A 13,630-nucleotide genomic window follows, 5' to 3' on the forward strand; every position below is an offset into this window, starting at 1 on the left:
ACCAGAGAGAAAATTTACCCTTCTAACCACATAATCAAACAATATAAAACAAAGAAGGAAACATGGTTCTGGGAGCAAGAGGTGAGAAACAACAGAATCAAATTTGCAAAAACTTCAGATATTGACACTAACAGACACAAAGTGTAAAATAAGCATGTTTAATTATTGAAAGAATTCAAGAATGATCTAAACATATGAGTAAGGAGCAAGAGATTACAAAACATGACAATATGACGAAGAACGTTTGAAAAAGAATCAAATAGGGCTTCATAAAGTACAAACCATATTTGAAATTAAAATAAATCTTCAGTGAATAAATCTAACAGAGGCTAGACACAGCTGAACAGAGAATTAATGAACAGAATGAGAGAGAGAAAGTATGAGAGAGGTTAAGAAACACAGATGATGGAGTGAGAAAGATGAACATATCTTGTCAGGCTTCTAGAAGACGAAAAAGGAAAATAAAAGAGGTATTGAAAAGATAATGGCTAAACATTTTCCCAAGCTGATGAAAGACATAATCCATAGATTCAAAAAACTTAATTAAACAGGTTGAATACAAAAAATATCCACACCAGGTGCGGTGGCTCACGCCTGTAATCCCAGCACTTTGGGAGGCTGGTGGTGGGATCATGAGGTTGGGAGGTGAGATCATCACAGCTAACACGGTGAAACCCCATCTGTATTAAAACACAAAAATCAGCTGGATGTGGTGGCAGGCACCTGTAGTCCCAGCTGGGAGGCTGAGGCAGAGAATAAGCGTGAACCGGAGTGGTTGCAGTGAGCCAGCATGCACCACTGCACTCTCCAGCCTGAAGCGACAGAGACTCCCATCTCAAAAAAAAAAAAAAAAAAAAAAAAAAAAAAAAAAAATTCACACCTAGACACATAAGGGTGAAACTACGTAACACTAAAGAACAGTAAAAGACAGTAAGAGCAGCCAAAAGGATGTCATACAAAGCAAGGACAATAAACTGACAGTGAAACCCAGAAGACACCGGAATATTTCCATGTGCAGAGAGAATGGAACTATCAACTGATAATCAAATGTCTGATGAATACCAGCATTCTTTCAAGAATGAGGGTAAGCAGACATTTTAAGACAAAGAAAAAATTACGCATTAGGTTCTATGCTCACAAACTGGGTGACAGGATCCATACCCCAACCTCAGCATCATGGAATATACCCATGTAACAAACCTGCACATGTACCCCTTGAATCTAAAATAAAAGTTGAAATTGTTTTTAAAAGTTAACAAAAAGAATGTAATAGGATTTTTATCGACAAGAAAATAAATTTTAAAGCATGTATTTGCACTGAAAGATATTCTAAAGAAAAGGACTGATGTACAAGAAGGAGTGGTAAAAAAGGAGCGGTAAATATATGAGTAAATCTAAGTGGTTTGACTTTGTGTAATAACAATAATAACTTGAGAAAAGTTAAGGTAACATAATACACACACACCATAGAGTATGAATCGGAAGGAATGATTAAAGTCATAGTGTCCTAAGATCCTTGGTTTTTCAGGAACACAGAATTATTGTTTAATGCTAGGCTTTATTAAGTAGGCATATTGCTATTTCTAGAGTATTTCAGGACAAATTTCAAAGAATAAAAATGATTGTATAACTCACAAGGTCTAAATTCTTTAGTTAAAAGACAAATGGTCAGAGGGGATTTTGAAAATCCACAAAACACATATAAAGCACAAGGAAGTAGAAAAGTTAACAGTAAGAGAATAGGAAATATTTTTTCGACAAAGACCAAGAGAAAACCGATGCAATGGATGGAGGGAAAAAGCCTTTGAGGTTAAAAACATTACTACAGATATAAAGAGTTACTACATAATTATTTTTGAAACAGTTCAATTTACCAGGAAGATATATAATTCTGAGTTTCAACTTTCATGCTCCAATAACACAGTCTCGAAATACATGAAGCAAAAATTGACAGAACTTTAAAGAATAATAGGCAAACCCACCATCATAATGGAAGACTTTAATATTCCTCCATCTGCCATCGATTGATCAAGAAGACAAGAAAAATCAATGAAGATATAAAAGATACAAACACAATGAACAAACTTGATGTAATGGGCATACTAGAAAACAAAAACTGCAAAATGCAGGGTTTTGTTTTTCAAGCCTACACAGAATCTATGTGAAAAATGACCATTTCCGGTCCTAAAAGCACAAATTTCAACTGATTCAAATAAAGATCAATGTTCTCTGACCACAAGATTTAGAAACAGTAGGAAAGAGACAGCTAGAAAAATCCTTTGAAAATTAAAAATACTTCTAAATAGTTCATGGTTAAAAGATGAAACAATAATGTAATTTAAAAATATTCAGAACTAAACTATAACAGAAAATAAATAACTATAAAAATCTGTAGGTATGTAGCCAAAGTAGTCCTTAGAGGGAAATTTGTAGCCTTTGATGCTGAAATCAGATTGAAAAATAATGAACAAAGCATCAAAATTAAGATGCTAGAAAAAGAACAACAGAATAAACCCAAGTGCATTAGAAGGAAGAAAGTAATAAAGATGAGAGCAGAAACTGATAAATTAGCAAATAAATATATTAAAAGGAATAGTAACAAAACAAAAATTCATCTTCTGAAAAGACTAACAAATGTTAAACTTCTGCTAATAGCAATTTAAAAAATGATATATATTAGAAATGAAAAAGGAAATTGAAACACAACAATGGCAGGTATCATAACTATAATAAGAGATAGTATATATAACTTTATATCTGATAAATTTTAATATTTACTAAAATGGAGTCAAGAAAAAAAACATATGACCAAAATAATTCTTTAGTCATTACATGTATTAAGTCTATAGTCTAAAATCTTCAAACAAAGGAGACACCAGATGCAGATAGTTTTGCTGAAAAATTTCACCAAACTTTCAAGGCAAAAGTTATGCCAATCTTCCACTAATAACCCCAAAGGATAGAAATAGAGGAAATACTCTTCAAATCATTTTCTGAAGCTAGCAACATATTGACACAAAAATTGGCAAAGGCAATATGAAAAAAAATAACAGGCCAAGCTCACTAACAAAATAGAAACAAATTACTAAACAAAATCAAATATAGGCATGTATAAAAATGACAATACTAAATGACCAAATTATGTTAATCTTAAGAATGCAAGGTTGGTTCCACATGAGAAAAAGCAATATTTGCTATACTAAGAGAATCAAGGAGAAAAATTACATGATTGTATCAATAGATATAGGAAGATGCTTCATAAAATTCAATATCCATTCTTGATAAAAGCCCTTAGCAAAGTAGGATGAGAAAGTAAATTCCCCTATTCTATTATAAAAGGAGTACCTACAAATGAAAAATAAACTTCAGCAAACATCATACTTGATGGTGAAGAAATAAAAACGTTCTATTAAATATCAAACAATGACCATAGGGGTCACCATCATAATAATGACTTGATGTTATACTGGGAGGTTCCAGCCAGAACAGGCAAGAAAATAAAAAAGAAAAGGTATAAGGATTGGAAAGTAGAAACAAAACCAACATTTTTTGCAGATGATGACTATCCATGTAGAAAACCCCAAAGAATCAAGATACATTTTAACAAGATAGTTGCTAATATAAAAATCAAAGTACAAAATCAATCGCATTTCTAAACACCAGCAAGAAACAGGTAGAAAGTGTAATTTTAAAAGATTTGATTTATAATAGCAACAATAAATATAAGATATTTACGAGTGAATATATTAAGAAATGCATAAAATATGTAATGGAAAAAATTATACAAATTTATTGCAAGCCATTAAAGAAACCCTAAACAGAGATATACCATACTCATGGACTGGAAGACTCAGTATCAAAAATCTATCAGTTCTTCTCCAATTAATCTGTAGTTTTGATAAAATTAAAATAAAGATTTCAACAGGTTATTTTGTGGATCTTGGCAACACACTTGTAAAATTTATAAGAGAGAACAAAGGGTGCAGGAAAAAAAAACTAAACAGGAAATAAATATGAAAAAATGTATGTAGAAGTGCAAAACTACATACAATAACTTAGATAAATCTTAGGAACATAATTTTTAGTGAGGTTGATTAAGAATACATACATGATTACATTTATATGAAGTTCAAATGTTAGCATACTAAGCAATGTATTTTTAGGGATACACACTTAAGTGCTAAGTATAAAGAAAAGCAAAGGAATAATAAATACACAACTGAGGTAATGGTTACCTCTGAGGGTGTAGGGAATGAAACAGGATTGGTGAGGAACCTGCATCACTAAGGTAACTGATTTTCTTTTCCCCTTAAGCTGGACGATGGCTGCACAGGTGTTTGTTGTATTGTTGTTCCTTATATTTTGCTTATATTTTATATTCTGCTTTTTATCCACTCGATATTAATTTTAAAAACTTAAAAGAACTGTCTGCAGAGAATCTACCACCAGTAAGTTCTGAGTTTGAAAAACCTTGTAGGCCAACTGTTCCCAACCTAGCCCTGCCCACAGAACACCACCCTGCTCCCCAAGAGCCTTACCTTGGCGGGGTTCAGTGCTGTGATGATCCACACACAGTGTGCATTGTTGTCATACTGAATGGGGAAATTGGGGGAGGTGATGATGCCCGAGGGGCCTCGAAGGTGGGCATCACACATGCGGGCTGCAGAGGAGACGAAAGACAAGCCTTTGAGTTAAGACTAGGTCCAGTTCCCCTTCTTGCCTCCCACTCCCAGCCCAGAAGACACTGCATCTGTACAGTTCCCACCCTGGACATAACCTTCTGCTTCCTGGATCCTTCCCCTACAGTTCTTGGGAGGCTTGAAGGGAAGCTGCAGTGCCTGGAGCACTGTGACTGCTGTTCTGTAGGCAATGATGAACTTCCAAGGCAGGCTAAGCGACCCCTCTGCATGCCCCACTTATCCCCACACCCAACTCCACTATGATCATGCAATTCCTCTTTGTCAAGAGGGTGTGTGCCAGAACCTGTCGGGTGACACAAAGCCAGGTGGATCCCGGGTACCTGTGGATACCTAAGCAGCCCACGCCTTACTCTGCTGACCTGTTTCCCAATTTGTACTCCAATTCTCCAAACCAGCTGAGTGCTGGTGTGGACCTAACGCGGCTTAACTACGAGTCTGACCTCATTTCAGGTTCTTCCTGCCCCTCAGTTCCTTCCTCCGTGACCCCCTCAGTCCTCCTGAAGAGGAATTTTAGGATATCCTTGTCAAGGCCACTCCATTAGGTCACAGAATGTCTGTGCCCAAGAGCTCTGCCAAGGACCCTGACTCGGCTCAGTGCCAGGCACCCAGCGTGATTTCAGTGCTTCCCAAATCTGTCTCCAAACTCAGCTTATCCCTGAAACCAGCTTTTGACTGGAAGCATAAAGATTCAAGGTGAATTAGAAGTACTCTACTCAAGTAGATATAAAGTGTTATCAATCACAGCTTAATCTAATTAAGCTCTTTAAAATAGCTTCTAAACTAATTAGATTAAGTAGTGATTGATAACAGTTAAGCTACTACATTGTACCTAGGTATTTGCTTTCTTTAAAAATGTGTGTTTAGTTCTAGCCACTTCATTCTTTAACGTTAGTGTTCAGCTATTTTAATAAAAGGTTCTAAGAGCCTGTTCTCATGCTGCCCACATGGCAATTTATCCTAATTGTAGACAAAGTGCCTAACAGTAAAGAAATAGTGAGCAAACTCAACAAGCCTAACTATATAAAATGAAAGTGGTGTCAAACCTGGTTTCCTCTGATGGGGCCAAATATCCTAGAGTTCCTTGCCATGTGTGGAAAGGGCCATGATAAACCTTTCCCAGGGCGCCCTTCCTAGGAGGGTCTGGGAAGCAGGTTCTGCAGCTCCAAGACATAATGAATCTCTTCTCATTTCATGCACTCATCCCTGCGCTCAGCCTATTTATTCTAACGTTTATTGAGTGCCTATTATGGGCCAGGAAAAGTCTGGGGAGAAAAAAGTGTCTGACACAGCCCCTCCTCTCTGAAGGGCCACGGCAAGTGGAGGGAGCAGGTGGAAAAACATTCACCATCAAGCAGAGCAGGTGTTGTCAGAGGGTTATTTGCAAGGGGCTTTTGGGTCAGGTCTGTTACCTCCTCTTTGTTAGCTCATCACCTCCTGGGAGGAGATGTCTTCTCACTCTAGTCCTGCACTGAAAGGATCTGCTCCTCCCTCATCCTGAGCTCAAGAATCTGTTGAATCAAGTTTGAACAAGTCCCAGGGGAATCCCCACTCCATTTCCCCATGTATATCTGATTGCCCCTTTCGTTCTGTACTGAGAAACAGATTCCTAGATTGCACTTGATACAACTGGGCCCTATGGCAATGTGGCATGGTTAAAGCGAGATCAGGCTTTAAAATTTATGAACTTAGCCTTCTGGATATAAATTCATTTGCTGGTTGTTTAAGTCCGGATGACTTAGAAAATCTCTCTGATTTTGTTTCTTCATCTGTAAAATGGGACAAATGATACCACCTCATTGAGATATGGTGAGGATGAAATTATACGAGATGATGGATGTGAAGGTTCAGCCCAGGGCCTGGGATGTGGTCAATATTCAACCATTGGGACCAGAGATAATCAGACTCCCAACGCCATGTCTATTCTGTTTCTCTATGCCCAGGATTTCTCTCAAGGCTAAGGATCCTTTTTCTGCCTTTCCTGAAGTTTCTTGACACAGGTTTTTTTTTTTCCCCCCACAAGTACACTTGAGACTGACAATATTACTAAACAAATTAGAATAAGATAATCAAAGCCCTGATTTCATCCCACCTTTGCAAAGAGGACCTGTGGACTCAGAACTCTAGCCCTGCAGAGAATCCTTACAAAGCTCCACCAGCACCATCTTACACCTCTTCCGGAAAGTCAGATTTTGCTGCCAAAAGCCCTCATCTTCAGACTCAATTTATCTTGTATTTGTTTCCAAGAATTAGATAGTATATTTGCAGTCTGTTGAAACATGCTGAAGGTAATGAGAGAGAACAGGCCAAAAAGGCATTTCCCACTTTAAGGGCTTAGAGGAGTTTAATTAAAATATTACAGTCTGCAGATAGCATAGAACACCTTAAACTAGGTTCAAAATGAAGCATTAGCTACTTTTTTCCTCTGCTATCTGGGCAAAGTCAGGGGTTCTGTGGACAGACAGACTGACATCATCCTGAGAAGCCAGCTCCATGGGATCCCACCAACAGATAGAAAGCTCGTCACAGTGACCCAGATGGGCAGGCAAAATGATAGGTGCTCAATGTCTTACTAAATGAATGAACATATCATTTTGTTTCTCTGCCTTTTTCCCTCAAATATTCTTCTGGATTGCTTTCAGGAGAGACTTCTCTGAGATCTTCCATGCCTGAGCTCTGCAGCCACTCCCATTTTTCCTCTGGACATTACCATATAATAGGAACAGTATCCCGAGGGACCATAGGGAGCTACCACCTGGATCCACGGCCAATTCTGACACTGAAACAACATGGTGCTAAAGAAGGGAACTGCTCCAGGTGCAAGTGCCTCTGGTCTCATATCTTCTCTCCAAATCTGATTCTTATCCTGTTCCATGCTGCCTTCCCTTGCTTCTCCTATTGACCTTCCTCCCAGTCCTTTCCACAGTCCTCTGGAACCACCTCCCACTACCAATCCTAAGGAAAACAAATCCTACTTGTAGCTGCAACACCTTTTGGAACCTCCTGCTCCCACCACTGCCTTGACTGAAGCCCATCTTCCCCTCTTACGCTACTGCCTCCTATGCAGCCTTCTGTAGTTAAGATCTTGCTCCCACTCTCAAGTATTTCTTTCACAGTTGTTTTCTGAACCTCCAGTAGAATTCATCTTTCCCTACTGAGACCTCCACTCTGTTGACAGCAATATCTCCTCTCTACCCATCAGCTCCTTCTGTCTTTTCTTCTGTCCTTACGCAACTTTGATCCCACGGGCCACCATTAGGCTCATTTTCTTGCTTGTCCCAAGTCCCTTTCTTCTTCCTCTTTTAGTTAGTTGCTTAGAAGACATCAGTTTGGAATGAATCCCTCTACCTGCTTTCTCCATACCTGTCACCATAGAGTTGAGTTTTGCTGTGAAAAAAATCACGAGTAAGAAGATGAATGTCTATTATAAACTCATTACTCATCTCAAAAAAATCCTAGCTATTGCCCAGTGACCCTACCATTTAGCTCTATTAGCTCACTCTCTCATTCTGCTCAAAGACTTTTTCATGTGTTCTAGACATCCCTTGAACATCTTCCTCTTCCTCTTATCTCCCCTTACTCTTAGCTGATGACTTTGGCTCTCTGGAGGGAACAGAAGCCATCTAGCAGGCGGGTCCTTTGTCCTACTCTCTAAAAATGTAATCCTATCTGCATATGTACTCAATTCCTTTCTCCCTCCTGTTTCAATGGAGAGATGCCCCTTCTTTTGGAGGCCAGTGCCTTCTTATGAGATCTGACACCTTGCTCTTCCTCCAACTCATGATCAACCACGTTTATAGCCACACCCAGGGCCCTGCTATCCTGGGAGCCAGGGAAGTTCAACTCACAGATTTTAAACCCAGTCATTCCATTCCTTCCCCCACTGCCTGTGTTCCCAGCAGAATGACTTTGGTCTCAATGCACCATTGTCCTACATCATAGGCCTCTCTAGCCTTCTGGCTCCCACATTTCATCCCATCTATTGATCCTCACCTGACCCCTCTTCCCTCACTACCCAGTCTGGACCTCAAGACCACTCACCAATACCTTCATCTTCCTCAATGCTCTCATATCTGCTTGGTGAAATGCCTGCTTTCCATCAATTCTACCACTCACCTTTTCTCTATCTAATCCTGGGGACTGGGGGGCTACCAGGAGAACCGTGGTATCACCACAGATTCATGGTTTGCCATCACAATAGAAACTTTAGCCCAAGTCTATCATTTCCCTTGTCTTCTTTCACCAGTTCCTTGCAGAAACAAGTTCAAACATTCAACACTTTGTTGAGTCACTAACCCCAATGTTTACTTTTCAATTGTGATTATATTTCACCTCTCTGGAGTATCTGACACTACTGATCTTTCTCTCTTTGTGAAACTCATATTCTTTGGCTTCAGTGATGCTTTTTGGCTTTTCTCCTACCTTTCTGACCGAATTTCTTCTTAGCTTTCTTCTTCTCCACTAACTTTTAAAAAGTAGTTGTTTAAATCTAGGGTACATGGGAGCTTTTTGCACATTAATTGCAACTTTTCTGTAAGTTTAAAATTGTATCAAAACAAAAAGTTACCCAAAAAAAGTGGGGAGTGGAGGGGGAGTTGTTCTGCATGGTTCCATCCAATATATTGACTCCGAAGGATGTCCAGGTACAATTTTCAAGTAGAAGTAAGATTCAGCCTTTGGAGTCAGGGTTTGAAATTCAGCTCAACAGATGTAGCTTTGTGCCCTTGGGCAAGTTGGCTGCCCACTCTAAGCTTCAGCTAAACATAAAATATGGTTATTGCCACTTTGCTCATAAAGAAGTTATGAAAAATGCCTAGTGCAATGCTATATACAAGTATACATAATTTAATAAATAAGAGCTTTATCATTAGCACATATAGGTAAGGGACTCAGGGACATTCTCAGGGCTGGAATAATGGGGCATGTACTCTAGTACAATCAGTGTGTGTCATCCAGGGAGAATAAGTGGAGGGGAGAAGAGAGGAGAGAGGAAAGAAGAGAAGAGATTTGAAAATAGAACTCTGGATAACAATTATGTTTAAGGAGTAAAACCAGAAAGCTGATCTAATGAAATCCACCAAGAAGACAGCCACCTGTAATTATCATGGCATTGAATTCACCCTGGCTTGTGCCATATTTCCCCTGTTTCACTCCCCTTTTACAGATGAGGATAAAGATTCATAGTGTTTCAGTGATCTTCCCTGTGCCACATGGTTAATAACAAAGTTGGAACTTTAACTTAGGTCTTTAAGTCCCAAGCTTGGTATTCTAGCCACCCAGAGGCATATTTTTATATATGTGTGTGTGTGTGTACATATACATATATAAAATATGTATATGAGTATATACATATATGCATATATGTATATGTATACACACACATATATGTATGTGTATATGTACACATATGTATGTGTATATATATGAATTTAGCCACAAAGGAAAAATAATATATAATTTTCTGTTAATTATTTACTTTGTGAATCAGTAACTGTAAGAGTTTCATCTGGGCCTAGTACTCAGTCCCTAAACTCCATCAACACCAATTTGTGATCAGAAGCAATCAGAGCTGGTTGTTAATTTGGTCCTCTCACTATACCAGTGGTTTACAGTGTTCCCTGGAACCCCAGGGGTACCAGGACTCAAAGGCTACTGAAAATGGTGGTGGAGGGGAGACTAGAAATCCCCTGACCCAACTTTAATCAGAGAAGCTCCACTTGTTTCTGTTTTATTTATTAGGGTTCTGCAAAAACTTATTTTTAAATATTGGGCTCCATATGTAAAATAAGTCTGAAAAGCTCTATATCTGTGGACTCTGTCTGTATCTGGGGCCGAACAAAATTAGTTTAACAGTGTTTCACATTGCCCTCAATCTCCTTTGTGTGATGAAAATTTTCTAGGAGTCAAATCAGAAGCTTACTTCTTCTGATGTGAGGGAAAGAAAAGAAAGGCCTGTGAATGCCTGATTTCATATCTCAAAATGAGGGCACAGTCCCATATTGTTCATTCGTTTCAATCACTGATTCATTCAGGTGGTCTTCAAACATAAGCTGAGAACCTATTATTTGCCAGGCCCCGTGTTTTAGTAGAATTAATTGTGTGGGAAAATGAGTATTTCTAATCAAATCATATTTTAACTGCATTAAAGAAAAAATAATACCATTATTATGGTAAAATCCTTTTTAGAATGTGATCTTTTGGTAACCTGCTTGTTAGTGGAACTTCTTGGAATGGAAAGAGTTTTGTTTGTTTTTATTCTTAAGGTGGGGTTCACCTAAACTCTCCCAAAAATCACAGAATAGTAACTGCAATTAATTAAAAACAAAAGATTTTAAAATAAAAACCTTAAAAATTGCCAAAATAAAGATAGCCTTAACTCTAATAATCTGTCTCAGCCCTGGGCCATCAGGGAAGCCCAGGACAGATCATCCAAGTTCAAACCCAGGAGACTCAGCAGTCTCTCTTTCTCCTTCACAATGGCCTATAGGAGGGGGGCAAAAAGAGAGAAGAAGGCAGGAACGTTAACCCATGTTGAGAATGTACCCTCCACCACTGTCAGGGCTGGTCACTTTCTAGAAAATGCCTTGCTTAAATTTCATCATCAGTAGGCGGGGAAGATTTTGTTTTCCTTGTTCACAAATGAGGGCCCTGTGGCTAAAAAAGATGAAGGAACCCGCCGAGGGCCAGCAAGCTAAAAGGTGTCAGAGTTGTGATCTAGATCAAAGTCCATGTAACTCCCAAACTGTAGGATTGCAATAGGATTAGACAAGACAGCTTCTAAAAGAGCCCGCAGCAACCAGAGGTTGAGGTTTGCTCCAGCGCTAGAGGAAGCTTATGCGGACAGCGCCCAGCAGGTTAAGCTGAACATGTGTGCACGTAAGCCTCACAGACGTACTAGCATCACGTTTTTTATTTATTTATTTATTTTTTAATACATTATGTTCTAGGGTACATGTGCACAAAAGTGCAGGTTTGTTACATATGTATACACGTGCCATGTTGGTGTGCTGCACCCATTAACTCATCGTTTACATTAGGTGTATCTCCTAAGGCTATCCCTCTCCCCTCCGCACTACTCCCACCCCACAAGAGGCCCCAGTGTGTGATGTTCCCCTTCCTGTGTCCAAGTGTTCTCATTGTTCAATTCCTACCTATGAGTGAGAACATGCGGTGTTTGGTTTTCTGTTCTTGCGATACTTTGCTGAGAATGATGGTTTCCAGCTGCATCACTTCTAAACAAGGACTGCTTCATCTAGCCCTCAAAGTAACCCCACAAAGTAATGTTCTATTATCACCACTTTTTGGTAGGAAAAAAAGAGATTCAGAGAGGTGAAGAAACTGGCCCAAGGGCTCCAGCTAAAAATGATGATGGTTGGATTTGTACCATGATTTCCTCTTGTTTTACAGTAGCAGGTGATGGAATGAGATGACCATGTGAAAAAGCCCAGCTCAAGGCTTAATGACAATGCAGCAGAGAATTCAGACTTCAGTGGGTCCAAATCACTGGAGAAAATGATGAACACACTTTTTCAGCTACAAATTTCCTTCAGGCCAAAACACCAGCCTTTCTCCACCCTTGGCATGTTCATGTAAACAATCGTCATCTTTTGAGAATTAAGAGAACAACCTTACTCTAGTAAAAAGGTCTTGAGAAGAGACCAGATCCCACCACTGCCTAAAAGCATTGTCATCCTGCCTTCTCAAAAGGAATTCTGAAACCACAGATGGGCAGGGGTCCCTTGGTCCTCAGACTTGATAATTCTATGCTTCTCTGCACAGCTGGTGTCTGGGCTCCCTGGCATTGGAGTGGTATGCTATTCAATGAGTCATTCATTCCATCATCCACTCAACATCTGTTACTGAGTACCTACTACGTGCCACACCCCGTTTTAGGCAGTGAACAAAACAGAAGTCCTTGCCCTGTAGAGCTCATATTCTACTGGCACGAGGATATTTTTTTTTTCTTCTAGCGCTTTTCAATTCATAAAGTGTTTACACATTCACAACTCCATTAAATCTCCACATTAAACAGAAGAAGGGTAGGGTACGTACTATTAGCAACATTTAGAGGTAAGAAAGGCTTAGGGAAAATGGGTGATTTGCCCAATTGCTGAGAGTTATGACAAGAATTCTTTTTTGTTGTTTGATTTTTTAAAAACATAGTAGATATGTAGAATCCTTGAGATAATATAGCTAAAATCAGTGAAAATGCAAAGAACATTATAAACTGTGGAACATGGCTACCTCAAAGTTGAATGAGGATGTAAGGCTTATTTGAAAGATGGTACAGTGACACTCTTCTAGATTACTTATAGACTCAGTTTAACAACAGGGTATGGGTTTCAGCTCCAACTCTGTCCCTTTCTCAGTATAATAAGGAGATATTATTTTTCCTAGATCCTCTTACTCCGCATGAATTTCATCTTGATGCGTATGCCAAAGAGAGGCAAAGAATCTCTTTCTTAGATCAGAAGGATCCAGAATGTAACTTTGTAGTGGGCAACATATCTTCTCTTCTAAAGGGGCACTCAAAAGAGCACCTGTTGGCTTTTAAAGACCATCTAACAGCCTAGTGCACAGGGGCGCTCTCTGCTGGTTCCCTGGGGGATGAGGTCAGGGGCTTCTCTACCACAGAAGCAGTTGCAGCCCTGCCTCAAAGCAGGAGAATGCTTGGCTCTGTTATTTTAAGATGATTTGGGGGGTAGGGGCTAGGCCAGCCCAGGCTTAGCTCATCTGATACCTGGGGATGTAGTGGCAGGGCCCTGGGGAACAAAACACCCAGGTGGGGTGTTAGAAGCATGTCATTACTACACAGGTGAAAACACTCTTGCAGAAGTGACAAGTCTGTCTGTTGCAATATGGGGAAGGAAACAAGGGCATGGGATAGAGGTTTCAAGATGTGTGTGTGTTATAATAGAGGGATTGAAGGTGAC

At 39.3% G+C, this 13,630-nt stretch overlaps 1 protein-coding gene across 7 annotated transcripts in view; it reads right to left on the reverse strand.

The window, feature by feature from the left end:
- CSMD2 (CUB and Sushi multiple domains 2) overlaps nt 1-13,630 on the reverse strand; it is a 649,640-nt gene that overhangs the window by 288,078 nt on the left and 347,932 nt on the right. For 6 of the 7 annotated variants that reach the window (XM_021939203.2, XM_031666818.1, XM_031666815.1 and 3 more), the window contains one exon: nt 4,539-4,660. The exons of the other annotated variant lie outside the window; for it this stretch is intronic. In XM_021939203.2, the coding sequence (XP_021794895.2) occupies nt 4,539-4,660 (122 nt within the window). The remainder of the gene's footprint in view (nt 1-4,538; nt 4,661-13,630) is intronic. 7 annotated transcript variants of the gene reach the window in all.

This window comes from Papio anubis, chromosome 1, assembly GCF_008728515.1.
Source record: "Papio anubis isolate 15944 chromosome 1, Panubis1.0, whole genome shotgun sequence".
Classification (NCBI taxonomy): Eukaryota; Metazoa; Chordata; class Mammalia; order Primates; family Cercopithecidae; genus Papio; species Papio anubis.